Source organism: Encephalitozoon intestinalis, chromosome III, assembly GCF_000146465.1.
Source record: "Encephalitozoon intestinalis ATCC 50506 chromosome III, complete sequence".
Lineage (NCBI taxonomy): Eukaryota > Fungi > Microsporidia > Unikaryonidae > Encephalitozoon > Encephalitozoon intestinalis.
This window is the reverse complement of record NC_014417.1, coordinates 26,133-47,706: the sequence shown is the minus strand read 5'-3', so window position 1 is coordinate 47,706 and position 21,574 is coordinate 26,133. Positions and strand designations below refer to the sequence as shown.

General features: G+C 41.1%; 21 protein-coding genes and 2 non-coding genes across 23 annotated transcripts; 10 read left to right on the top strand and 13 right to left on the bottom strand.

The window, feature by feature from the left end:
• Positions 1–78: 78 nt before the first annotated feature.
• Positions 79–1,143, top strand: Eint_030410 (vacuolar ATP synthase subunit C; the record flags this gene model as incomplete). Its single annotated transcript, XM_003072499.1, has 1 exon — positions 79–1,143. The coding sequence occupies one exon, from the start codon at positions 79–81 to the stop codon at positions 1,141–1,143; it is 1,065 nt and encodes a 354-aa protein (XP_003072545.1).
• A 104-nt stretch (positions 1,144–1,247) lies between these two features.
• Positions 1,248–1,562, bottom strand: Eint_030400 (DNA-directed RNA polymerase subunit M; the record flags this gene model as incomplete). Its single annotated transcript, XM_003072498.1, has 1 exon — positions 1,248–1,562. One exon carries the CDS (start codon positions 1,560–1,562, stop codon positions 1,248–1,250), a length of 315 nt encoding a protein of 104 aa, XP_003072544.1.
• A 44-nt stretch (positions 1,563–1,606) lies between these two features.
• Eint_030390 (splicing factor 3A subunit 2) lies at positions 1,607–2,164 on the bottom strand (the record flags this gene model as incomplete). The annotated part of the gene is made up of 1 exon (XM_003072497.1): positions 1,607–2,164. One exon carries the CDS (start codon positions 2,162–2,164, stop codon positions 1,607–1,609), a length of 558 nt encoding a protein of 185 aa, XP_003072543.1.
• A 28-nt stretch (positions 2,165–2,192) lies between these two features.
• Eint_030380 (ARF GTP-binding ADP ribosylation factor) lies at positions 2,193–2,768 on the bottom strand (the record flags this gene model as incomplete). Its single annotated transcript, XM_003072496.1, has 1 exon — positions 2,193–2,768. One exon carries the CDS (start codon positions 2,766–2,768, stop codon positions 2,193–2,195), a length of 576 nt encoding a protein of 191 aa, XP_003072542.1.
• Positions 2,769–2,857: 89 nt separating this feature from the next.
• On the bottom strand, positions 2,858–3,166 carry Eint_030370 (uncharacterized protein; the record flags this gene model as incomplete). The annotated part of the gene is made up of 1 exon (XM_003072495.1): positions 2,858–3,166. The coding sequence occupies one exon, from the start codon at positions 3,164–3,166 to the stop codon at positions 2,858–2,860; it is 309 nt and encodes a 102-aa protein (XP_003072541.1).
• Positions 3,167–3,217: 51 nt separating this feature from the next.
• Positions 3,218–6,361, bottom strand: Eint_030360 (DNA-directed RNA polymerase subunit B; the record flags this gene model as incomplete). The annotated part of the gene is made up of 1 exon (XM_003072494.1): positions 3,218–6,361. The coding sequence occupies one exon, from the start codon at positions 6,359–6,361 to the stop codon at positions 3,218–3,220; it is 3,144 nt and encodes a 1,047-aa protein (XP_003072540.1).
• A 94-nt stretch (positions 6,362–6,455) lies between these two features.
• On the top strand, positions 6,456–7,679 carry Eint_030350 (WD40 domain-containing protein; the record flags this gene model as incomplete). Its single annotated transcript, XM_003072493.1, has 1 exon — positions 6,456–7,679. The coding sequence occupies one exon, from the start codon at positions 6,456–6,458 to the stop codon at positions 7,677–7,679; it is 1,224 nt and encodes a 407-aa protein (XP_003072539.1).
• A 57-nt stretch (positions 7,680–7,736) lies between these two features.
• Eint_030340 (nucleosome binding factor SPN subunit SPT16) lies at positions 7,737–10,307 on the top strand (the record flags this gene model as incomplete). Its single annotated transcript, XM_003072492.1, has 1 exon — positions 7,737–10,307. The coding sequence occupies one exon, from the start codon at positions 7,737–7,739 to the stop codon at positions 10,305–10,307; it is 2,571 nt and encodes an 856-aa protein (XP_003072538.1).
• Positions 10,308–10,345: 38 nt separating this feature from the next.
• Eint_030330 (uncharacterized protein) lies at positions 10,346–11,032 on the bottom strand (the record flags this gene model as incomplete). Its single annotated transcript, XM_003072491.1, has 1 exon — positions 10,346–11,032. The coding sequence occupies one exon, from the start codon at positions 11,030–11,032 to the stop codon at positions 10,346–10,348; it is 687 nt and encodes a 228-aa protein (XP_003072537.1).
• Positions 11,033–11,085: 53 nt separating this feature from the next.
• Eint_030320 (uncharacterized protein) lies at positions 11,086–12,201 on the bottom strand (the record flags this gene model as incomplete). The annotated part of the gene is made up of 1 exon (XM_003072490.1): positions 11,086–12,201. The coding sequence occupies one exon, from the start codon at positions 12,199–12,201 to the stop codon at positions 11,086–11,088; it is 1,116 nt and encodes a 371-aa protein (XP_003072536.1).
• On the top strand, positions 12,200–13,975 carry Eint_030310 (EPP transporter-like protein; the record flags this gene model as incomplete). Its single annotated transcript, XM_003072489.1, has 1 exon — positions 12,200–13,975. One exon carries the CDS (start codon positions 12,200–12,202, stop codon positions 13,973–13,975), a length of 1,776 nt encoding a protein of 591 aa, XP_003072535.1.
• Positions 13,976–14,316: 341 nt separating this feature from the next.
• Positions 14,317–14,580, top strand: Eint_030300 (uncharacterized protein; the record flags this gene model as incomplete). Its single annotated transcript, XM_003072488.1, has 1 exon — positions 14,317–14,580. The coding sequence occupies one exon, from the start codon at positions 14,317–14,319 to the stop codon at positions 14,578–14,580; it is 264 nt and encodes an 87-aa protein (XP_003072534.1).
• Positions 14,581–14,696: 116 nt separating this feature from the next.
• On the top strand, positions 14,697–15,479 carry Eint_030290 (uncharacterized protein; the record flags this gene model as incomplete). The annotated part of the gene is made up of 1 exon (XM_003072487.1): positions 14,697–15,479. One exon carries the CDS (start codon positions 14,697–14,699, stop codon positions 15,477–15,479), a length of 783 nt encoding a protein of 260 aa, XP_003072533.1.
• Eint_030280 (U6 snRNA associated Sm-like protein) lies at positions 15,480–15,746 on the bottom strand (the record flags this gene model as incomplete). The annotated part of the gene is made up of 1 exon (XM_003072486.1): positions 15,480–15,746. One exon carries the CDS (start codon positions 15,744–15,746, stop codon positions 15,480–15,482), a length of 267 nt encoding a protein of 88 aa, XP_003072532.1.
• Positions 15,747–15,859: 113 nt separating this feature from the next.
• On the top strand, positions 15,860–15,932 carry Eint_030270. Its single transcript has one exon. It is a non-coding gene; the product is annotated as a tRNA-Asp (tRNA).
• A 100-nt stretch (positions 15,933–16,032) lies between these two features.
• Positions 16,033–16,563, top strand: Eint_030260 (uncharacterized protein; the record flags this gene model as incomplete). The annotated part of the gene is made up of 1 exon (XM_003072485.1): positions 16,033–16,563. The coding sequence occupies one exon, from the start codon at positions 16,033–16,035 to the stop codon at positions 16,561–16,563; it is 531 nt and encodes a 176-aa protein (XP_003072531.1).
• A 58-nt stretch (positions 16,564–16,621) lies between these two features.
• On the bottom strand, positions 16,622–18,304 carry Eint_030250 (phosphoglucomutase; the record flags this gene model as incomplete). Its single annotated transcript, XM_003072484.1, has 1 exon — positions 16,622–18,304. The coding sequence occupies one exon, from the start codon at positions 18,302–18,304 to the stop codon at positions 16,622–16,624; it is 1,683 nt and encodes a 560-aa protein (XP_003072530.1).
• Positions 18,305–18,452: 148 nt separating this feature from the next.
• On the bottom strand, positions 18,453–19,343 carry Eint_030240 (phosphatidylinositol-4-phosphate-5-kinase; the record flags this gene model as incomplete). Its single annotated transcript, XM_003072483.1, has 1 exon — positions 18,453–19,343. One exon carries the CDS (start codon positions 19,341–19,343, stop codon positions 18,453–18,455), a length of 891 nt encoding a protein of 296 aa, XP_003072529.1.
• A 122-nt stretch (positions 19,344–19,465) lies between these two features.
• Eint_030230 lies at positions 19,466–19,548 on the bottom strand. Its single transcript has one exon. It is a non-coding gene; the product is annotated as a tRNA-Ser (tRNA).
• Positions 19,549–19,640: 92 nt separating this feature from the next.
• Positions 19,641–20,132, bottom strand: Eint_030220 (60S ribosomal protein L13; the record flags this gene model as incomplete). The annotated part of the gene is made up of 1 exon (XM_003072482.1): positions 19,641–20,132. The coding sequence occupies one exon, from the start codon at positions 20,130–20,132 to the stop codon at positions 19,641–19,643; it is 492 nt and encodes a 163-aa protein (XP_003072528.1).
• Positions 20,133–20,168: 36 nt separating this feature from the next.
• Positions 20,169–20,606, top strand: Eint_030210 (40S ribosomal protein S16; the record flags this gene model as incomplete). Its single annotated transcript, XM_003072481.1, has 1 exon — positions 20,169–20,606. One exon carries the CDS (start codon positions 20,169–20,171, stop codon positions 20,604–20,606), a length of 438 nt encoding a protein of 145 aa, XP_003072527.1.
• Positions 20,607–20,691: 85 nt separating this feature from the next.
• Positions 20,692–20,979, bottom strand: Eint_030200 (vacuolar ATP synthase subunit F; the record flags this gene model as incomplete). Its single annotated transcript, XM_003072480.1, has 1 exon — positions 20,692–20,979. One exon carries the CDS (start codon positions 20,977–20,979, stop codon positions 20,692–20,694), a length of 288 nt encoding a protein of 95 aa, XP_003072526.1.
• A 130-nt stretch (positions 20,980–21,109) lies between these two features.
• Eint_030190 (ubiquitin ligase Skp1-like protein) lies at positions 21,110–21,568 on the top strand (the record flags this gene model as incomplete). The annotated part of the gene is made up of 1 exon (XM_003072479.1): positions 21,110–21,568. The coding sequence occupies one exon, from the start codon at positions 21,110–21,112 to the stop codon at positions 21,566–21,568; it is 459 nt and encodes a 152-aa protein (XP_003072525.1).
• Positions 21,569–21,574: the final 6 nt, after the last annotated feature.

Genomic DNA, 21,574 nt, shown 5'->3' with positions numbered 1-21,574 from the left:
CAATCATTTACCAGATCCTTCAAATCACAAATCTTACATGTAAGCAGTCCCACTTAAACCACAAAATCTAACACCCCGATGTTTGTTCTTGTAGGACTCCCGGTGGAGGAGGATGTACCCCAACCAACAGAAGATCTAATCCAAGAGGACTACGGAGTTAATTGCAGTAGAATATCTCTTCCATCCTTCACAGGAGTGTCCCTGGAAGGGATAGTAAATCAGGTAGAGAGATTAAATTTGCTAGAAAAGTCGTGCGAAGGTCTTTTCAAAACATTCATGGGATATTCCAGAACATGTAGGATTGCAAAGGAAGTTGAATGCGATAGCATTGAGAATGCGGGGAATTTTCTCAGATGGGACAATCAGAACTTTCCAACCAACTCGATTGACAAAGCAATTTTGTTACTGGATGGAGAGTATGGAAGAGTTTACAAGGCATATGAAGAGAAGGTTGAGGAGTTTGGAGATGCAAGGAAGGAATGTGAGAAGCTTCAAAAACTTACAAGAGGGAGTTTATGCGACATCAATCTTAACATAATAGTTGGAAAGGCAGAGAAGTATGAATTCCTCAAAGTTTTATATGTGGTTGTTCAGAAGAGTAAAAGCTCCGAGTTCAACAGAGTTGTGGAGGATTCGCCACACATATCGGGAGATGCTGTGGAGAAGATAAACAGTGATGAAGACCATAATCTCTTTAAGATTTACATCCTGCATCAGGGCGAGGAAGAAGTAAGAAATATGATGCACTCTGAGGGATTTCTGATAAAAGATCTCGACGACAATATGATTTCCTCCGAGGAGATGATTACAAAGAGAAGAAAGGCTGAAGAGAGGTTTTCGGCTGTTGAAAGACTTCTGACTACGTTTTTGCAAATCAATCTAAAAGAGGTTCTCAAGATACTGGTCCATGTCAAACTCCTGAAGCTTTTCGTGGAATCGGTTTATAGATATGGACTTCCCACAGAATACATGTTCTTTGTAACAAGCGGAGAAAAGTCAAACATTCTAAGCCAGTGGATAACCATAGCCAAGAATTGGCCTTCAGATAGGATTGTGTATGAAGAGGACGGAGATAACAATGAAGAGGGAGAGATCTTCTTTGCCTTTTCAGAAATTGAAATGCATAGAGAAGAGGAAGAATAGTATAGGCCAAAGAATCCCAAGCCAACTTCTGATAAATTCCTGCCAATAGAAAATACACTAGATAAATACGGTTTATTCTGTTGGTGAGCTATCTCTATAGTTTTTCATTCTTTCCAAACCTTCTTACATCTTATGCACTTATAGAATATCGTCATGGGCTCATCTGCGCTACGCGTCTGAAGCTCTACAAAAGAAACCTCTTCAGAACCACACTCGCATTTCTTCCCACACTTGGACACAAACTTCAAGTTCTCATCCTCGTCAACAAACCCATCGCTTTTCTTTGGCGTCATGGCGATAGTCTTGGACATTTCCTTGGATATGCCATACAAATACCCACACATGATGCAAGACAGCTCATTCCCCGCAGGCTGTCTTTTAACAACCAGCATGCTTGAACACAGAGGGCAAAATAACATCTCTTGGGATTAAAAAGTAGAACGTAAAAATCCATAGGCCTTCATCAATCATGAGTCTTTTGAAAGAAGAAGTGAAACATGTATGCTCCCGTCTCCTCATCAATGTCTTCATAGATGGAGGTTCTGTCAATCTCCCTGTTTTCGAATTTGAATCCGATGTTCTCGTAAGGCTGGCACACAAATACGAGGTATCCAAAACACTCGTCATACTCCTCCACACCTTGTTCTAGACTGCTTACAAAGCGATGCTGTGGCATTTCCTCAGCAAGCTTGTAGTCAACAGCAATGCCGTATCCTTTTTTCCCTTCCCTCACTAGATTCCGTATACTAAAAGAAGGAATAATGCGAGTGGTCTCTTCTTTTCTCGAAAGTACTTCTCTGTGCTTCTTTCCTTCTCTATGCTTTACATAACTCATCTCTGTCAGATGCTTAGTCTTACAAAGTGCACAGACATACCTTCCCCTTGCATCCTTGGTTAAATTTGGATCTTTCTCCAGTCCATATATCTCCAGAAGAAGCTTTCTGTTTCTTTCTCTCTTATGTTTTCTTATCTCAGACACAGTGTGCATACTTCCCAAGCTCGATCCCTTCCGCCTTTTCATCGGAGGGATAAACATTCTTCATTACAATCTACCCAAATATCTTCTCCTGCTCCATTTTCTTTTCCTCTTCTTCGTCCACCATTAGCCCTTTCATTGCTCTGCCTATCATCCAGTCAAACCCCTCCTCTAGTCCATCTCCAGATAATCCACAGCATTTCGAAAGTTTAACATCGTTTTTTTCAAGAAACTCACAGAAGTCGTTTCCAAATGACCTGGGATCAAATGTAGGATTGAGATCCGATTTATTGGCCAATATCAACATAGGCGTGTCTACAAGAGTAGACTTAATATGCCCTACATGCTCGATAAAAGATCGCCGGTCGCTTGAATCAAACACAAACACAACTCCGTCCACGTCTTCGTAGTAGCTCGACCAATACTCCACAAACATTGACTGCCCACCTACATCAAGAATTATCAGGCTAAGCGTCTTATAGGTAACATCGTAGATCTGATACCCAAAGGTTGGTTGCACATGTTCTATCGCTTTTCCAAGGAGTTTGTGTAGGACAGTGGTCTTTCCTGCATTATCCAAGCCAAGCACAAGCACCCGGAGTTGGCTTCTTTCTTTTTTTATCTTTCGGACAATTCTACTGAAGTACATTGGGTGTCTACATTGAATATTTTTGTCAAAGTACTCCCGGGTAGAAGCCAGAGGACTTGCCGAGTGTAGCTTCAGAATCTCCCAAAGCCTTACATACAGCAGTCGCAATATATCGGGCAATCCTCCGTGTCCCCTCCATTTCCAAGATGAAGTTCCTCGGGCGTATAGATCGGAAGACCCTCATGGTATCTTCTGCCATTCTTTCCAACAGAAAAATACTTCTCTTCATCGGACTCCGAATCTTCTTTTCTTTCCTTCAACTTGTGTGCTTCTGAAGAGCCAACAGAGGAAAATATTGCTTCAATATCGTCCTCAAGCCCGGCTTGGCCTTCTTTCTTCTTAGGCCTGTCCTGAAGAGAGTTTCCATCTCTTGCGTTGTTCTTTTTTGTCCTTCTCATCAACTGGGGAAAAGACTACAGAATATTAAGCTCAAAATCCCATTTAATTATTCATAGATCAAGCTTGACTCTTATATTCATTGCAAGTAACTCGTAACACAGGTACTTGAAGACATATGGCATCTCAACTATCCGAATATCACTACTCCCGCAAATACAATCCCCACTGCTTGTAAAGAGTATACTCTTGCAAGCCCCGCAGTACTCAAAAGTTGTTCCGTCGCTGCACTTGAGGAGCCTATCTTGTAAGAGATGCGAAGCCCCATGCGAAATCAAAGTGTCCCGTTCCATCTCTCCAAAGCGGATTCCTCCTTGCCTCTTTCTCCCTCCAACTGGTTGTCGAGTTGTAGAAACAATCGCCCCCTTTGTACGTACCTGGAACTTGTCTCCCACCATGTGCTTCAACCTTTGGTAATAAACAACTCCTACAAATACATCAACGCGGAACTCATTTCCAGATACTCCGCTATACATCGGTTCATTTCCATAGTAGTTGAAACCATACTTCTGGAGCTCAGAGCATATATATTCCTTTCTTCCAACCGTTTCTTCATCTTCTCCTTGGGAGAGATTCTTTTCAAATGCCGTTCCGTCCTGGGTATTCCCGCTTAGGCATCCAACCTTCCCTGCAATAGATTCCATCAGCATTCCAATAGTCATTCGGCTTGGAAATGCATGGGGATTGATTATGATGTCCGGGACATATCCAGACTCCGTAAACGGCATGTCTATGCTTGGCCAATGTACCGAGCAAACACCCTTCTGCCCATGCCTTGAGCTGAACTTATCTCCAATAGTAGGGTTTCGGACCATTCTTATGGTCAGTAAAGCACATCTTTCTCCTGCATCACTTTCAAATACTCGAACAGAATCAATTACCCCATCTTCGGTCTCCAAGTATCTTGTCTGGTACTCTCTATCTTCCAAATCAACATATTTGTATAGAATCGAATCCTTCTGTATTTTTTCTCCGACAGACGGAAGATACAAAAAGGAATAACCTTTGTTCAACACTATTCTTTCTGTTTTATAAATCAATCCTGTAAACAACCCTCTTTCGATGCTGCTCTTGTTGATCACAAGTGCATCCTCCATGTCGTATGCTGTATATGAGAGAACCGCCACCATGCAATTGATTCCCAGAGGATAATCCTTGACCATGTCATATCCCTTTGTTCTGACCAAGGGAGATTGGAGATAATTTATATTGTACATGGTGTGGTCTATCCTTGTCTTCATATTGTATGCCGAAAATCCCATTGCTTGCTTAGCCATTTGGCACTGGTACATATTTCTAGGACTTTGATTGTGTTCGGAATATGGAGTCAAACCTGCTATTATTCCTAATATGTTGGACTTGTCTATCTCATGGTAATCCCCCTCTCCCCTTTCTAAATCTATGTTTAAAGAAACCTGCTCCATTATTCCAACCCATTCCTCAGACCCCAGCCTCTGGTTCATGACTTTTCTGATAAATCTGCCCATCGAGCTGAAAATACAGACAGAAGAAAATACCTTGGTCCCTTCGCTGTATACAATCTCTATTTTTAGTCTGTTCTTGACCTTATACTCTCTTAGCATCCGAACAAGAAACTGTGGGGATGAAGTTGACCCAATCACTTTTCCATCTACAAGAACAGGAACTTCCATTCTAACGCCTCGGATAGTTGGAACAACACCAAGCTCAAAGAGAATCTCTGTGTCAAAATCATTTGCCCTGGAGACTATATCTGCCCCCTTGGCCATGTGCAGAAGAACCCCACAGCATGCCCCGTCAGGAGTATGAACTGGGCAAATAAATCCCCAAGACTCAGGCCTAAGTTTGCGGATTCTTGTCACCAATGAGGGAATATGTGTCCCTCTGTTGATGCTACGCAAGTTACCGAAGTATCTGTAGAAATTGGTTCTTTCAAGGGTGATCGAAAGCCCTGTGGTTTGAAGAATGTCTGAACAACAGGACAAAAATATGTTCCCTGAAGATAGGAAAAGCTCTACTTTCTGCCCAATGTTCATGACTGCTTTCTTGAATATCTCCTTGATCTTTAATATATCCAGTTTATCTTCGTAGATTCCATCTACAACCTCCGAGTCGGAGTCTTCTTCCAATCTTCTTTTCTCCCCTTCGCTTTTTAAATATGCTTTCTTATATGCAATAGGAAGAGACCGCATGAACTCTTCTATCTTGTCCCGTAGAAGAGAAGATAAGATTTGTGTTGTCGTATGGAGCTCGTGATTTCCAGAGGAATCAAAGTCTTCTTCTGCTATTTCGTTGTTCACAAAGGAAAACAGCTTTTTAGCTGCAAGTATTAGGAAGTTGAACTTGTCAAGATGTGATGAAAGATGAGAAGCAATGTACTTACTTAAAATCTCCTCAGCTACCTCAATCTTCGATCCGAAGTTGGCCATAGATGAAAAACGAGACCCAATGTAATCTAAACACTCTTTTCTTGAAAAAACATTGTACTCTGCAAAGCATTTGAGGAGGTGGATGGCCCTTTCTCCTTGTCCTAAGGCTTCGTACAGCTCTTCATCTGTTGTATTAACTAAAGCCCTTAAAATGAGAACTAGTGGGAAAAAAAATTCCGATCTTCTATAGTACATCTTGAGAACCACATTTCCATCTGTGCAGTAATACAAATTATTCATGTGCCCAATTTCGTCTTTTCCTACACATCTCATAGATACTCCGTAACCTGTAAAGAAACTTTCTCTTTTCCGCGTCTTGAATGCGAATATATGGTTTCTCTTTTGTGTAATGGTAAACCTAATGAATTTATCAAATCCGTTGATTATAAAATATCCTCCAACCTCGTCTTCGTCCTCTCCAACCTTGTTCATATTCTTAGCATTCCTTAAGTGGCATAGAGATGATCGGACCATAATGGGAAAGTATCCTGCTAACTTGTCCTCGGTCATGATGTGCTTGTTGTCATGGAACAATGAAATCCGAATAATAATCTTCCCTTTATATGTCAGTCCTCTCTCTCGGCACTCCCAGGGAAACAACCTCCTATCTACAGATATATGGTCTTTGTCGCTCAGGAATGGTGGGTAGATATGAATATCTTCAACCACTATCTTTGTTTTCCCTCTAATTAGGGGCGGAATGTTCGCCACAAGGTTGTCAAGTATGTGTTCCTCGAATATTGCATCATAAGCCTCTATGTGGGCTTTTGCAGCATCTTTCAACCTCATTCTCTAGGGATAAATTTTTCACTAATGATGATGTACTTGCATTGGCTCTACTCTGTGCATTTCTTGGCAGAAGGTATACAAGATCAAGAACGAGATGTATCGGGCCAATAAAATGTTTAACTTCCACTCCCCCATGTCGGGTTTGGTTCTTGTTGAGTTTGAGGACCAGGAGGGCCGTAAAGTATCGGATCGGCTTCAAATACCCGTTAAGATACTTAGATCACAGCTGCAATTGCTTGCAAATACAACCCTCTCGCTTTACATTAATGGCCAACCAGTCCTTGAGACGCTTGAGGAGACATTGGAGTTGCTGGGAATCTCGTCGGAAGAAGAGGTTATAAAGATTAGAATGAGTGACGAAGAACCTGCAACACAAGCAGCCTTCCATTGCTCCTCGTCGTTCAGTGGGCATGAAGGCCCTGTCCTTTGCGTGAGGTATGGAGGAGTGATTGTCACTGGAGGAGGAGACTCTACAGTTAGGTTTTGGGACGCAAGAACAAAGACGCAGAGTAAAATAGTCAAAAGACACACCCATTGGGTTTTGTCTCTTGATGTTTCTCCCGATGGAAGATATGTTGCTAGTGGAGGGCTTGATGGAGGTGTTAACCTCTATTCCAGAGAAGGTGAATACATTAGAAGTTTCCTTGGACATAGAAAAGGAGTGGTGGCATTGAAGTTTTACAAGGAGAGTCTAGTTACGGGGTCAAGAGACAATTCTGTTGTGGTATGGAATTTGAACGGAGAAGTTCTTCTTTCCTATGCTCACACAATGCCTGTTACATGCATCTGTTCTGGAGAGGACTACATAGCCTCGGGAAGTAAAGATGGAAGAATCAAGGTTTACAAAAATCTCAGATTCTCAGACGAACTCAGGGGGCATTCTTCAGGAATTAATACCATTGACTGTAATGGAAATTATATGGTGTCTGGATGTGATGGAGGAGATGTTATTGTTTGGAAGGGGTTTGTTCTTCACAAAAGAATGAAGCATAATGCAGAGGTTATCTCTGTTTCCATATCTCAAAACCGTCTTTATGCAGCGTCTGGATCGTTTGATAAGTCGGTGAGACTGTGGAGCGTAGATTCAGGCCAGCAGCTTCTAATCTTTCGGCATGTAGATCTGGTTTACAAGGTCAAGATGATGAACGACCTGATAGTTTCATGTTCCAAAGATAAGACTGTTAAGATGTTTAGAGTAAGCAAAAAAAAAGTGGTAAGCGACTTAGTCTGTGATGATGAAGTGTACTGCTTCGACATGGGAAGTGAAGGAGGGCTTGTGTGTGGAACAAAAAGTAATAGAGTATACTTTTTTAATTGAGTGATGTCCTAGAGGGAGTTTAGTTTTAGATGATGAATAAAAATTTTAATCCTTGAGATGTCGATGATCAAGCTTGAAGAAGAAAGATTTAAGAGGAGATCAAAGGAGATAAGAAAGCATCTTGGAGGGCCTTTGGTTGTTCTTCTGGGAAAGGGCCAAGATGTTCTTGAGTTTCGAATCAACTCGGCTCTCTTTATCTATTTACTTGGATACGAGTTTCCTGAGACCATTTTAATAGTTGATGACACATGCACGGCGATAACAAGCCAAAAGAAGTCTGAGATTCTCAAACAGATCTCGTGCTTGAACATTGTTGTGCGGAACAAAGATAACTCAAACATGGATGAGATCTACGGGATGCTCAGGAATTCATATTATGTTGCGGATTCCGAGGAGATCCAGGGAGACTTTTGCAGGAATATCCTCGAGAAGATCAGTGTGTCTGATGCAACTGAGAAGTTGGGGGAAATCTTCCTGACAAAAGATGATGAAGAGATTAAGAACTCCAAGGCTTCGGGAATGGCGGTGTCTGCACTGATGAAAAAGGGGATGGAGATGCTATGGGATGGAGCTTTTGAAAAGGCGAGGCTCGAAGAAATGATGAATTCGAATGTGGATGGGGTAGACATGAGTTTGTGCGAGTTTTCATTTCCTGTGGAATATACTCGGGACAGAGTCAGAATTGGGGTAAGATACAATGGGTATTGCAGTGAAGCATCTAGGACCATTGTAACGAACATGGAAGAAGCTTATATGGCCCAGGAGTATATTCTAGGACTAGTACGGGAGGGAACGGATTCTTCGACTGTATACTCGGAAGGAGAGAAATACTTTGCAGAAAACGGACTTGTATTTGATCCGGACTTTATATACACGATAGGACTGATGAGCAAGGAAAGAAGTTTTAAGAATTCGTTTATCCTTAGGAAGGGATGTGTTTTTGTAATAAGATTGAATAATGAGACGATGTCTTTGTCGAACACATTTATCCTTGAAGAGGTTCCGGAATATCTAACGTTGCAGGATGCGGCACCCGACTTTCTAGATAAAAGATCACGGTTCCGAGATAAGACAAAGGAGTATGAGTTGAGCATGAGGAGGAAAGAGCATCAGAAGGAGCTACTTGACAAGCTCATTGAGGAGAGGCTTGAGTTCTATAGAAACCTTTCGGATTCTGGAAAGGACGAGGAAAAAAAGGAAGATAAGATAGTTCCATATGGTAAAGAAAGCCTTGTTCCTAGACAAGGGAGGCTAGTGGTGGATTTTTCTCGAGAATCGATAGTGGTACCGATTGGAAGTTATGCTGTGCCATTCCATGTTTCAAGCATTAAGAGCATTGCAGTCACGGATGAAAAGATTCTTCGAATCAACTTCAAAGCAGAGCCCAAGGGAAGAGATGGAGCAGAGGAGACGGAGCATGAGCAAGGCGGCGAAAGCACCCAGAGCACCATCAAATCGATAAGCCTTCGTGGAAACAACTCGCGGGAGCTGGCCGAGGAGATAAATAACCTGAAGAAGATTCATTCAACAAGAAAAACAGCTGGCGAAGCAGAGAGCTTCGAAGAGCTGAAGATTAGCCAGAGGCCTCTTAGCCTTACAGATGTCTATATGAGAACAGACATAAAGACGGGATCTAGACGCCGGAAGGTTGGTAGTCTGGAGCTTCATGCCAACGGATTTAGGTTCAAGGAGGAAAATGTTGTGATTTTATTTTCGAATATCCGGCATATATTTTTTTCCGAGGGGAATGTGGAAACAAATGCTATCCTCCACTTGCATCTATTGAATCCTATTATTCTTGGAGGAAAGGTTACCAACGTACAGTTTTATCGAGAGGCAGGGAGTGGGATGATTTATGACACCATGAAAAGGGGAGACGAACATATGGAGTACATTATCGAGAAGGAAGAGGAGGATAGACAGGAAGCAATCAACCAGCAGTTTAGATCCTTTGTAAACATCATTGAGTCTGAGACAGACTTCAAGGTTCAAATTCCAAAGACCGGATTCCATGGGGTTCCATTCCGGGAGAATGTCATGATCAAACAAACCCACGAATGCCTTGTTAGTCTTGACGAAGCGCCATATTTTGTACTGACTCTCGAGGATGTGGAAGTGGTGAATTTCGAAAGGGTTGTTTTGACAGTGAAGACTGTAGATGTGCTTTTTATCTTGAAGAACAAATATCCTCTGGATGTGGTTATGAAGAATAAGTCTCGTCTCCTTGTAAGCATACTAAGCGTAGATGTGCAAAGCGTTAACAAGCTCAAAGAGTACCTTGACTCAAATAACATCTTATTTATGGAGACCTCAGCAAGCATCCGGTGGAATAACGTTATTGGAAGCATAATGAAGGACCCAATTTCGTTTTATGAAGATGGAGCATGGTCTGGCCTCATGGTTGGAGATAGTGAAGAGAGTTCTGAAGATGAGGAACTCGAGACTTCGGAGGAGTCGAACTCTTCGGAGACAGAAGATCTTTCTACCGATGATGAAGATGTAAGTGATATATCGAGCGAGGATCCATCGGAAGATGAAAGCGATTACGACAGCTCGGACGATGAAGATGAGGAAGATGACAGCGAGGAGGAATATGACCAAGAGCCTGGAAAAAGAAGAAAGAATTAAACAGCCGCCTTCACCTTATTTTATTCCCTTACTGGTGTTTATCTTCGCTTCTGTCTCTTAGCAAAGTCTGCAACCAGTCCTTCGTCTATGTTTCTTATGGTAGGGATTTCTTTGTATGTCTGTAAATCGAACTTTTTCTTTTGGAACATATTATATCTTGAGACAAAGTCTTTGAATTCCTTGTTTTGCCCAAATAACGATTCTATTGTAGCTTTGGCCAGGGATTTGGAGTCTAGGAGCTTCACCTCAGGCCATTGTATCATTGTGTTAAAAACCTGGATGGCCTTGTCTATGAAATCTATCGGAAGATCCATTGTCTGGAGGAATTCAACAAAGTCACAATACACATCTTCAAAAGACACATCAAACCCTAATGACTTCAAAATCCGTGTCTCGGCAATTACACATCCTTCTTTGAGCCTTATGGATTGTCTGTTTGTTAGTGGAGCAGCCTTTGATTCATATTTTGTGTAAAGATAATTGAAGACATATATCACCTTCTTCAGAGTGCAAACCTCCTCTTCTAATTTTGAGGCTAAAAGAATGGAAGCCGTGCATAGGTCTACAAGATCTATTTCCTCGCAAAAGTTATAAAACAGCACCAATGCTTTGTATCTCACCTGGTAGGAGAGTCTCAGAAGCACACACGATTCAGTGATGAATTTGATTCCCAGAAACTCCTTGACCTCCTTACTTGAAAATACTATCTTGTCCTCCTGGTCCATTTCAAATACCAAGGACTGGGGAAAATCCTAATAATGCTTGAGAAGATGCCATGTCATTTGTTCTTCCCCTCAATAAAATAAGTTGGAAGAATTCTTTTGAGGTAAACATCACATCCTTTCCCATACTTCCTTTCCATATTATCCAGAAATCTTTTGGTGATTTCGGATACTTCGTCCAGAAATGCTCCATCTTCCTCCTTCATTGATTTGTACACAACTTTCGACAAGTCTCTGATCCAGACAAGATCTTTCTTTTCAAACATCTTCTTCTCTGTCATAGGTACAATCTCAAGATCCAATTCACACTTTAGCGGGTGTCTATCAAACCGGAACTCTCTCCTTGGCTTTTCTGGCTTCTCCTCCTCAAATGGATATATGGGGAGAAACTCCACCTTCCTTCCCTCTTTTGTGCTTGGACGAATTTCCACATCTTCTATAGGTTTTAGAGCCAGAACAGAATGGGTGTTGATTCTTGAAGCAAAATCCTGCCGGACCTCATAATCTCTTACTGCCGAGTTAATCATCCGGTCAAGGCTGTTCTTTTCATTCTTGGTGTTACAAAAGTATGATTGCCTAAGAAGATTATAAAATTGGTTTACGGAGCAATTCATTTGTCCAAATATATTTAGAAGCACAGGGTCTAGCGAAGAGATAAAAGTCTTTTCGTCAACCTCTATTTCTCTTGACGGCTGCTGCCGAACTATAGGCATCATCTGTCTCATCCTGTCCTTGTTGATTGTCCAGAACTTGGAAGAGGAAATACATTGTTTTAGATTGTTAAACATTGTCTTTACAGCAGGATCCGACTCCAAGATTTTCCTTATCACGTCCTGATCAGTCTTCATAAACGAAAGGATCATTGACTTGATAATATCTCTAGAATGGTGGCTATCAAACTTGAATATGATAGTCTCCTCAAGCAACCTTAACTTCAAGAAGAATCCCTCATCGTTTTTCACATGTAGAGAACGTATTTCAATCAAGGGGATGTCTCTAATGATTCCCTCCCTTTTGCAATTGCCTTCGGTAGATATTTCTTCCTTCCGAACTCTTACTTTTGTGTCGTCTACCACCACAAATACTTCCTGGCCCTCAAACAGGGACTTTATACCCTCAGGCATCTGGGGTACGTTCCATGGATTGTAATTCTGTAATTTATTTGAGCCCATGCAAGTAGAATCAGAGAAAGCAGAACTTCTTTGGAAAAACTTAAGGCTGGCTTCAAAGGGACTAGGTGGAGCAAGGAATACCATTCTGAAGGGGGTTAGTGGGGTGATTGAGCCTTCAACGATGACGGCTTTGATGGGGACTAGTGGGGCAGGAAAGTCATCTCTAATGAACTCACTGGCTGGAAGGATCTCTTCTGATATGGATCTTAGTGGAGAGATTTTCCTGAATTCGTGCCAGAGGTCCAAGAATAGTTGGGGGAATTTTATTGGATATGTTGAACAGGAATTCCACGCATACGAGTATCAGACGGTTTATGAGACACTTCTATTTTCGTCGAAGATAAAGATAAAAAGTGAGGGAGAGGAGCAAAAGGTAAAGAACAGAATAGAAGAAATAATAGCACTTCTTGGATTGAGCAATTCCAAGAACAAGTATATAGCAAACTTGTCTGGAGGGGAGAGAAAGAGGGTTTCAATAGGTGTTGAGTTACTGGGGAATCCCCCTATATTGTTTTGTGACGAACCCACTAGTGGGCTGGACTCATTTAATGCCTTGAATATCCTTAGTCTGCTCAGGGACTTGTCTAAGATGGGAAAAACTATTTTAGTAACCATCCACCAGCCATCCTATGAGATGATGAATTTTTTCGACAAGTTTATTCTGATGACGATGGGTAACATTGTCTATGATGGAGATATCAAAAGCTGTATTGCGTTTTTTGAGGAATGTGGATATCGGCTTCCCGAGCTTACAAATCCAATGGACTTTTTTCTGAAGACAATAAGTCTGGACACGAGAACAAAAGATAAGGAAGAGAAAAGCCTGAGAACGATCTCCCATATAACTAACGAGTGGAGAAAGAAAAAGAAGAATCTGGAGGCGAAGCTTCATGAGGAGGTTAGGGGGAAAAGTAGTGAGAACAAGTTGTCCCTTGGTTTTCTGCTTCTTTTGAACAGGAACTTGAAGAACTACATCAGGAATATCAACTATCTGAAAGTGAAGGCTTTCCAGAAGATATTTTTCATGGTTGTATTTGGATTTGCCTTCCTCAACATAGGGTATTCTGTAGAAAGCATATATACTAGACTAGGAGGCATAACATTTATTCTAACGAATACTGTTTTTGGAATATGTAATCCTATATTCAGCATATTTCCATATGAGAGAAAAGTGATACTCAGAGAGAGGAGGTCTGGAATGTATTCAGGAGTCACGGCATTTATGGCTAAGTACTGTTCGGAAATTCTCATGAACTTTATAATAGAGGAGCCTTATGTAGTGATAATATACTGGATGATGGGACTCAATTCCGATCTAAAAACTTTTCTAACATTTCTGGCCATTACAAATTCTCTGATCTTGTTCAGCATAGCATACTCCTTGGCCATTGGCGCAATGACGTCTTCGCAAAGTAACTCTCAGGTATTTGGACCGATGGGTCTGCTTGTTTTTCTGATCTATAGCGGATCTTTCAACAATCCAAATACAATACCTGAATATCTTAGATGGATGGTTTGGCTTTCGCCTATGTACTATGCAGTCAAAGCATCGTTCCAAAACCAACTAAATGGAGTTGTTTTTGAGAGCTCTTATGCACGTACTACTGGAGAGGAGCAGATTAAGCTTCGAGGGCTTGATGGAACTGGGATACAGGCCTGTATACTCATGCTGATAGTAATGACGTTCTTCTTTCTTGTGAGTGGTGCTTTGGCGCTCCATTACGGTACAGAAAATAATATGAAGGTGGTAACAAGTGATGAAGAGGAGGTATAGAGATACCTTCTATCACAAAACTAAAATGGGGATCTTCCAAGACCCTTGTGATGGAACAGGATACCAAACTTCAGAGCAAGGCCACAAGGGAATATGAGGAATTTCCGGTAATAAAGAAGATTCCAATAGTTATCTACTACCACATCGAAAAATCTGTTGGACAAATCCCTAACGGAATCAAAAAGATAATAGCAGGAGGATGTTCGCTGTTATCTATCGGACATCTTGCATTTTGTACGGCAGTTCCATTTGTCTATATCTACAGGAGAGACAAGAACATTACCGGAGACTCGATTCTGGGAGCAGATAGGGCTTTATAGAAATTTTTTGCAAACCCTGAAATGTATAAATCCTTTCTGTCGAAGATAGACCCGCCAGCGGACTACGTAGGCCAAAAACTGGCATCCGACCTTATGTATCTTATATTTGGAGTTGGATACACTTTGGGGCTTATAGTTGGAGTTGTGCTCAATGACCTTGCATACACGATGTATATAAGTATTGCAACCCTAATCATCTCGATTATTGTTGTGGTTCCGTCCTGGAGATTTTACCGCCGAAATCCACTGAAGTTCCGGGCACCTGTTAAAGACAAAAAAGAATGACAAAGTCTCATATTAAATTGTTTCCTACTCAAGACTATTTGTTTAGACCCCACCATCTGAAACACAGAAAGTTTTTACTGATGGGAATAATTTCGTTGTTAGGTTACAGAAAATTGATGAAGATTATCTTTTCCTTTCTCCTTATAAGAAAGGTATCGTGCTACTTCTTATTTGAACTTATCAACGACTTTGTGGGCTATTATGAGGACATGTTCTTCCCAAGCTCCATAGGGGCATGGGCCATACTTGCAGGGTCGTTTTTCGTGACCTTCTACGGCATCCGCTTTCCAAGAATATCCCTGGCACCATACATAGCTGCAATAGTTTACTACAACTTCTGCGATATAAAGGAAGGTATTAATTCTATCTCACCAAAGACAGTGCAGACATACCACATTCCTCCAGATATATTGCAAGGTTCTAAAGATCTACTTGGAGGGAGTAGCACCGATCCCGTTTCCTTATGGGTTGTCTCCCTCTTTCTGGCATCTGCTCTTGTGTGGTTTCTAGAAATAGCTAGTGGCCTACTGTTTGTTGCCGGGCTTTATGTTATATACAGGATGTTTTTTCATATAGGCTTTGAGAAATACAAGGAGACAGATCCGGAAATCTTCTATACCCTATTTCTGGGATCTTTTGTAATTCTATATTATGTAACAAGAAGAATGGTAAAGTACCTGCTTATTCTCTTGTTTGCCGTTACCGGATCTCTTATATTGTTGGTATCAATCGAACTTATCACTGAAAACTATGCCCTAGGGTTCTATGACTTGATTCTGGACCTGGAAGATACTAAGTATCTAGAGGTTTCATCTTTACCTGCCCCGTTAAGCGTATGGATAATAACCTCGTTCATAGGAATGTTTTGGCAGTGGAGATCTTCACCAGATAAAAATTAGTCATATTTTATTACTAGACACACTCTCTTCTCTTTGTTCCAAGAGAATCTTCGATTCCAGCTTCACAAGCTTAATGGATGTTCCTTTTAGATAGCACTCATTAATGAAGATAGAACTCCCGTCTTCCTTCTGGATGGTAACACTTTTGAGATGGAGATTCATTGCCATATCGCATTTGTAAAGGAGCCCTCTCAAATGATCGTTGTTCTTCAGCTCCAGCTCTACTATTTTGTTTCTTGATATTCTCAAGAGAGTCAGGGGATACATCTAAAGGTAAAGGGATATGGTCTCTGACTACTTCTATGGGATTGTGATCTAGATTTTGTCTGAAATGTTTCTGGGTTTCCGAAGAGACTTGGGCTTCCTGGATTTGCTTAGCATCTTCCATAGTGTAGTGGTATATCATATCCGCCTGTCACGCGGGTGACCCGGGTTCGAATCCCGGTGGGAGAGCTTTTTTTTCCCAGAAACCCAGGATCAATATCCATTCATTTTCTTAGGTGAATCTAAATCTAAAGATGTAACTTTTATTTTCCAACAAGCATAAAATACAATGAGTTCGAGTAGGAGTGTACTTTATCTGGATGAGTTTTTACTGCTGGACACCCCTTATGTGTCCGAGGTACTTCTGGATCCTCGGGAGTTCTATGAGTTGGACGACATCTACTCTCCTACAGAATTAAATGGTAATGACCTGCTCCGGGAAATCACAGTTGATGCCATCGGAGCTCTGTCTCCATGGCCTAGGGAGATCAAAAGACAACCAGAGGATGGCGATATATACAAGCCCAAGAAAGTTAGGGGAGCCGGAAAATTGAGGGAGGGATATTGTGGGATGTGCAACTTGTGGCTCAAATTAAAAACAAGTAGTTATTGGTATCATATGAACTATAAGCATGGAATAAGCTCAAAAGGGTCGAGGTATCCCGAGCCTCAGGTAAGACATGTTGGAAACAGAACAGAAGGATTCTGTACGATTTGCAGTAAATGGATAGTGTTAGGCCATAAAGCAAGTGGAAGGTCTACAAGATTTGGCTGGTTCAAGCATTGCCAAAAAAGCCACGGCTCAAGTAAAACAATTTAATACAGAAGATACATGATCTCTTCGAGTTGTTCTTGCTCCAAAGTAGAAGTTGGTAGACTTAGAGTACTTCGTCCCTGACATACTTCTTAGTAAAATCTTCTGCGGCTTTGCTAAGACCTTTCTTATCCAGTTGTCTAGAGCTTGTATAAATTTTCAGCATAGACTCAGTTCCGCTTATTCTCAATGTTACCTTGTAGTCACTAAATTCCACCATGCTTCTCTTTCCTTCTGTTTTTACATTTGGAAGCTTCTTAAGAACTCGTTTTAAGACCCTTCCAGGATCAGCACACCTCACATGAATGTTTACCGAACTGAAGCTTCCATACCTTTCCATCTTCTTCAGGATCTGGCTTGGAAGCTCTTTCTGAACCATATGCGCCATAAGAACTACACATTTGATCCCATCTTTTTCCTTTCCATTTCCAAACAGAAATCCAAGAGAATCTTCATAGGCAAACACCTTCTTTTCTTCAACAGAATCAACAGCTCGGCTAACATTTTTGAATCCCGTCTCTGTACGCAGGTATTTGATCCCGTGGTCCAAGCAGACCTTTTCCATAAGGTCGTTGCACAGATGAGTATTTACAAAGGCAAGGCTCGATGGTTCAAAATTCTCAACGAAGAAGTACATGAACATTGCTGCTATCTCGTTTCCGTTGTAGTCGACCCATTCTCCATCGATCCTTTCGGAAAGCCCAAATCTGTCTCCGTCCGGGTCGCATGAAAATACAATATCTGCTAGATCAGATGCCTTAGACTGCTCAAGAGTTTCTGTAACCTCGGGATTTGGGAAAGGAAGCCTTGGAAAATTGGGGTTTGGAATGCATTCCTCTTCGATAAAATGCACCAAGCCGTCTAACCCATAGAACTTTAGAGCTTTTTTTACAAACTCCCCAGAAACCCCACAAAGTCCTGTGAAAACTATAGGAACTAAAGGTTTGGTGTTTCGGATCCGTTGGACTATTTCATCGCCCCAATTTTCAAACATCCATCTGTTGTAGGCATCTATAAGCTTACTCCTCTCCCAAGTATTAGTATCCACTAGATCTGCAACTCTTCCCGAAAGGAGCGTCTTTCCTTCCTTTAAGGCATTGTTCTCCTCCTTCATTCGACTGAATATATTTGAAAGCTCTCCCTCTTTATCGAGTTCTGTCAAATCAAGCATCTTCATAGAGTCTTCTATTTCCCTATCTAGTGGTGGTCCTATCTGGCTTCCCTTAGATGTATACACCTTGAAGCCATTGTATTCCTTTGGATTGTGAGATGCCGTGACCATTACTCCACAGCTGGCCCCAAGCTTGGGTATAAGAAAGGCAAGAAATGGGGTCACCACTTCCGGATACAGGCTGGCTTCTTTTCCATTAATTCTGAATATCTCTCTTAGTAGAATGGCGTAATTCAATGAGTTATATCTTCCATCGCATCCTATCACAATACTAGAAAATCTCTTGCATAGCTCAGTTCCGATAAGGTTACATGTAACCTCATTAATTCCATTGAATCCACTCCTCATCAGCCCTCTCATCCCTCCAGTATTGAACTTGATAAACCTCATAATATCCTTTTCTCCATATGTTTCTAAATCTTTCTTGAACCCGCTTGGGTCCCAAGTCTCCTCGAGATATTTATTCCTCATTATCTCTGTTTCTTCATTCTCATGGCCATCTTCTTTGTTCATTTTTTCAGGTAGGGTTTCGGTTTCTTCTATCTTTCTCCTCAGGCTATCTTTTGAGTTTCCCATTTGGGATTGATTCTGGTTTCAATTTGCTGTTTATACTCAAACAAAGACAAATAGGATTTTATCTCCCAAATGTCGAAGTCAAGGACTTGAGAGTTCTACTCAATCACTCATGTTTTGAAGATGTTGATTTGTTCTTTCTAAAGACTTGTCACTTGAAAATATTCGACTCAATCATCATTAAAAACCTATCCATATATGCATCTGGATTCAGACAAGAACTGTTTGGCTTACAGCAGAATATATGGAACAACCTCTCCATTCTTTTTGTGAAGGTCCATTGAGTGAGAATATCTACTATTCCAAAGCGTATGTCTTTATCCTCGGAAGTGTGGCTGTGATAACTGTTTCTGGGAAGCGAAGTAAAATCTTCTTTACCCCGAGAGTTAAAAGATACAAGAAAGCTATAATCCATGATTCTATGTTTTCTCAGAAACCTTACGTCGCTTTTTATCTGGGATATAATAGCTTCCTTCCGGTTTCCAAGATGGATTCCCTTTTTGTTTCTAATCCAATCCACTTCCTTCAGGCTAGACATAGAATACCCTTTTCTTTTTACCGATGCACCCTTAAGATCGTACACCTCTTGTATCCCAAGTCCTCCTAGCATACTTTCCATGACTATAAAATACTCCTCTTTGCCTTCGCTGTATAAACTATAGCATCCAAGTATCTTGCACAAGAGAGATTTAGGATTCTCAAGAATATACTTCCTGTACTCCTCCATCATTCCTCGGATGCAGAGGAATTCGCACCTTCTTATGGTCTTTATAATGAACCGAAGATTTCCTGTAAAAAACAGAGACGAGCCGCTTTTCCCTTGAATTTGTTTGTTAAGTATATACTGCTTTCCCAACTTGTGCAAGCCTTCAACTCCATTCAAGGCTCGTATTTCCTTGAATTCGCTGTAGTTGTATGCCTTCATCACAATTCCTCCTCTCCTTCTTATTTCTTCAACATCTCCCACGCCGAGCTTTTCCGCCATCATTTCTTCTATCTGAGACAAAGATTCCAGCACTAAGTTTATTTTCTGGTCTTCCATCTTCCCCTATGTCCCTAATATGATGGCCTCCTTATCACCTGAAAATATTCTTTTTTGTGTATACGGAAAAGAGTTTCAATTTATATATTTGACGAACATACAAACACGGAATGCTCAAAAAGCGATGCTGGCTGGATTCGAACCAGCGAGAGGAAACCTCAACGGATTTCAAATCCGTCGCCTTAGACCACTCGGCCACAACACCTCAAAAATGGAAACTTTGATGGTTCTTTTTCCGTAAAAAGCCTCAGAAACGAGAATCTTTATAAAAGAGACCCATCTAAATAAAAATCGAATTTATTCATAAGAAGCAATTTCTTCCCTTGAAATAGACTCAACAACAGGCTTGGTCTTGGGAAGAGGCATGATCTCCTTTGCATACGGCTTGGCACCTTTTTCTCTTGCCTCTTGAATGCTTTCGTATATGGTAATCTTGCTCAAATAGGTCTTGATACGCTCAGCATTCTTGTCCAAAGTCTCTTGATTGGTATCCCTCCTTCGAAGGTCAACAGCTATTCCAAGACGTCTTGCATGCCTGTAGTCAAGCCCTGCCTTATTGCACTCGGCTGCTGTGAAGCCCCTTCCAAGCCTTTCATTTCTATTATATCTAATAGTTGGGCACCTAACTATGGGTCGGAGCTTTTCCAGAGGCATTGGAAACAATGACTTGGCCTTTCGAATCTTTTTCTCCTTCATAATCCTGAGCTTCGTCTCGGGATCGTGGTGGACCTTTATCTTGAGAGAAGTCTTGCGGAAATGGTTGTTTGGCAGTATGCGGTTGCCTTTCATTGGGGTTAAAAATTTTTAAATGCTTTAGCCCTTTCAATGAGTAGATCTGTAAAGTCAGTCACCACCCAGGGTAAGAAGAAGCGGGCAGTTGCTACATGTGTATGCACGTATTCTGGGGAGTTTTCCATAAGAATTAACAAGGTTCCCTTCAAACTCATCACAAACACCTTAATGATTGCAAAGCTGAAGGAAATCATATGCATTGTTGAGCATTCCAACATCAAGGATCTTTCGTTTGACATAACATGCAAGATTGGCGGTGAAGTTTCCCGTGTGTATGCTGTAAGGATGGCCTTTTCCAAAGCAATACTTGCGTTCTATGGAACCTACTTCGATGAATGGAAGAAGCAAGAAATCCAAAAGAGACTGTTGGATTTCGACAGATTTAGCCTTGTTGCCGATTCTAGAAAGAGAGAGCCAAAGAAGTTTGGAGGACCCGGAGCTCGTGCAAGATACCAAAAGTCTTATCGTTGAAATAAATCGTCTCCTTTATTTGTGTTTGCTTTAAAGAAAACAATTAGTTTTCAGAAAGTTTTATTATATTGCGTCCATACAGAAACTAGGCATACTTGTTTTTCGATGCAATAACCAAGACTGCAGGGATTACTTCCTTATATCCATTTATCTCCTCTTTTATTTTTTCGGCTGCAAAGTCACAAACAAGAATTATAGCCAGATCCTCTCTGCTTGTCAATGTGTAGAAGGTTCTCTTTAAATCGTCTTCGGTTGTACTTGGAGTTACTTGGATAAGGTTTGGATTGTCATGAACATTTTCCACTCCTGCTATCAAGAACCCTGTAAGTGTTTCCTCGTCTCCTATTATGCCTATCCTGGTTCTTTTGTCCATAAGCCCTTACAGGTGGAAACAGAATTAAGAGTCCACGAAGAGACCAAGTTTGGCACGGTACAGATGTTCCTTTCCTGTGTCTTGTGCATCTCTCTCTGTTGTTGTTTTTAGCCCCAAAACCTCGCCCAGAATGATTGAAGTGGAGACGAGTGATGGACGTATATTTAGAGTAGATACAAAACAAGCATACAAGAGCGTTCTGATAAAAAACGTATGCACATCAACAGTGTGCAAATATCCCATTTCTCTTAAAGTCTCGTCGTCTACGTTCGAGATAATCCAAAAGTACATGGAGATAGATACTTCCCAACTATCCGAAGACTATAATCCATTGGAGATAAGATTCAAGCCGTCAGACTTGAATTTTTTCATGGAGTATGACAATAAGAAGCTGCTGGATGTGTGTAATGGAGCAAACTACCTTGAGTATCCATATCTTCTTGAGCTATGCTGCAAGATTATTTCGGATAAAATGAAATACAAAAACACAAAAGAGCTTGCAGAGTTTATTGGAGTGGAGTATAATATTACAGATGAAGAGCTGATGAGAATAGAGAAGGAATTTGAATGGATATCGTCTGACGAGTAGACTCAG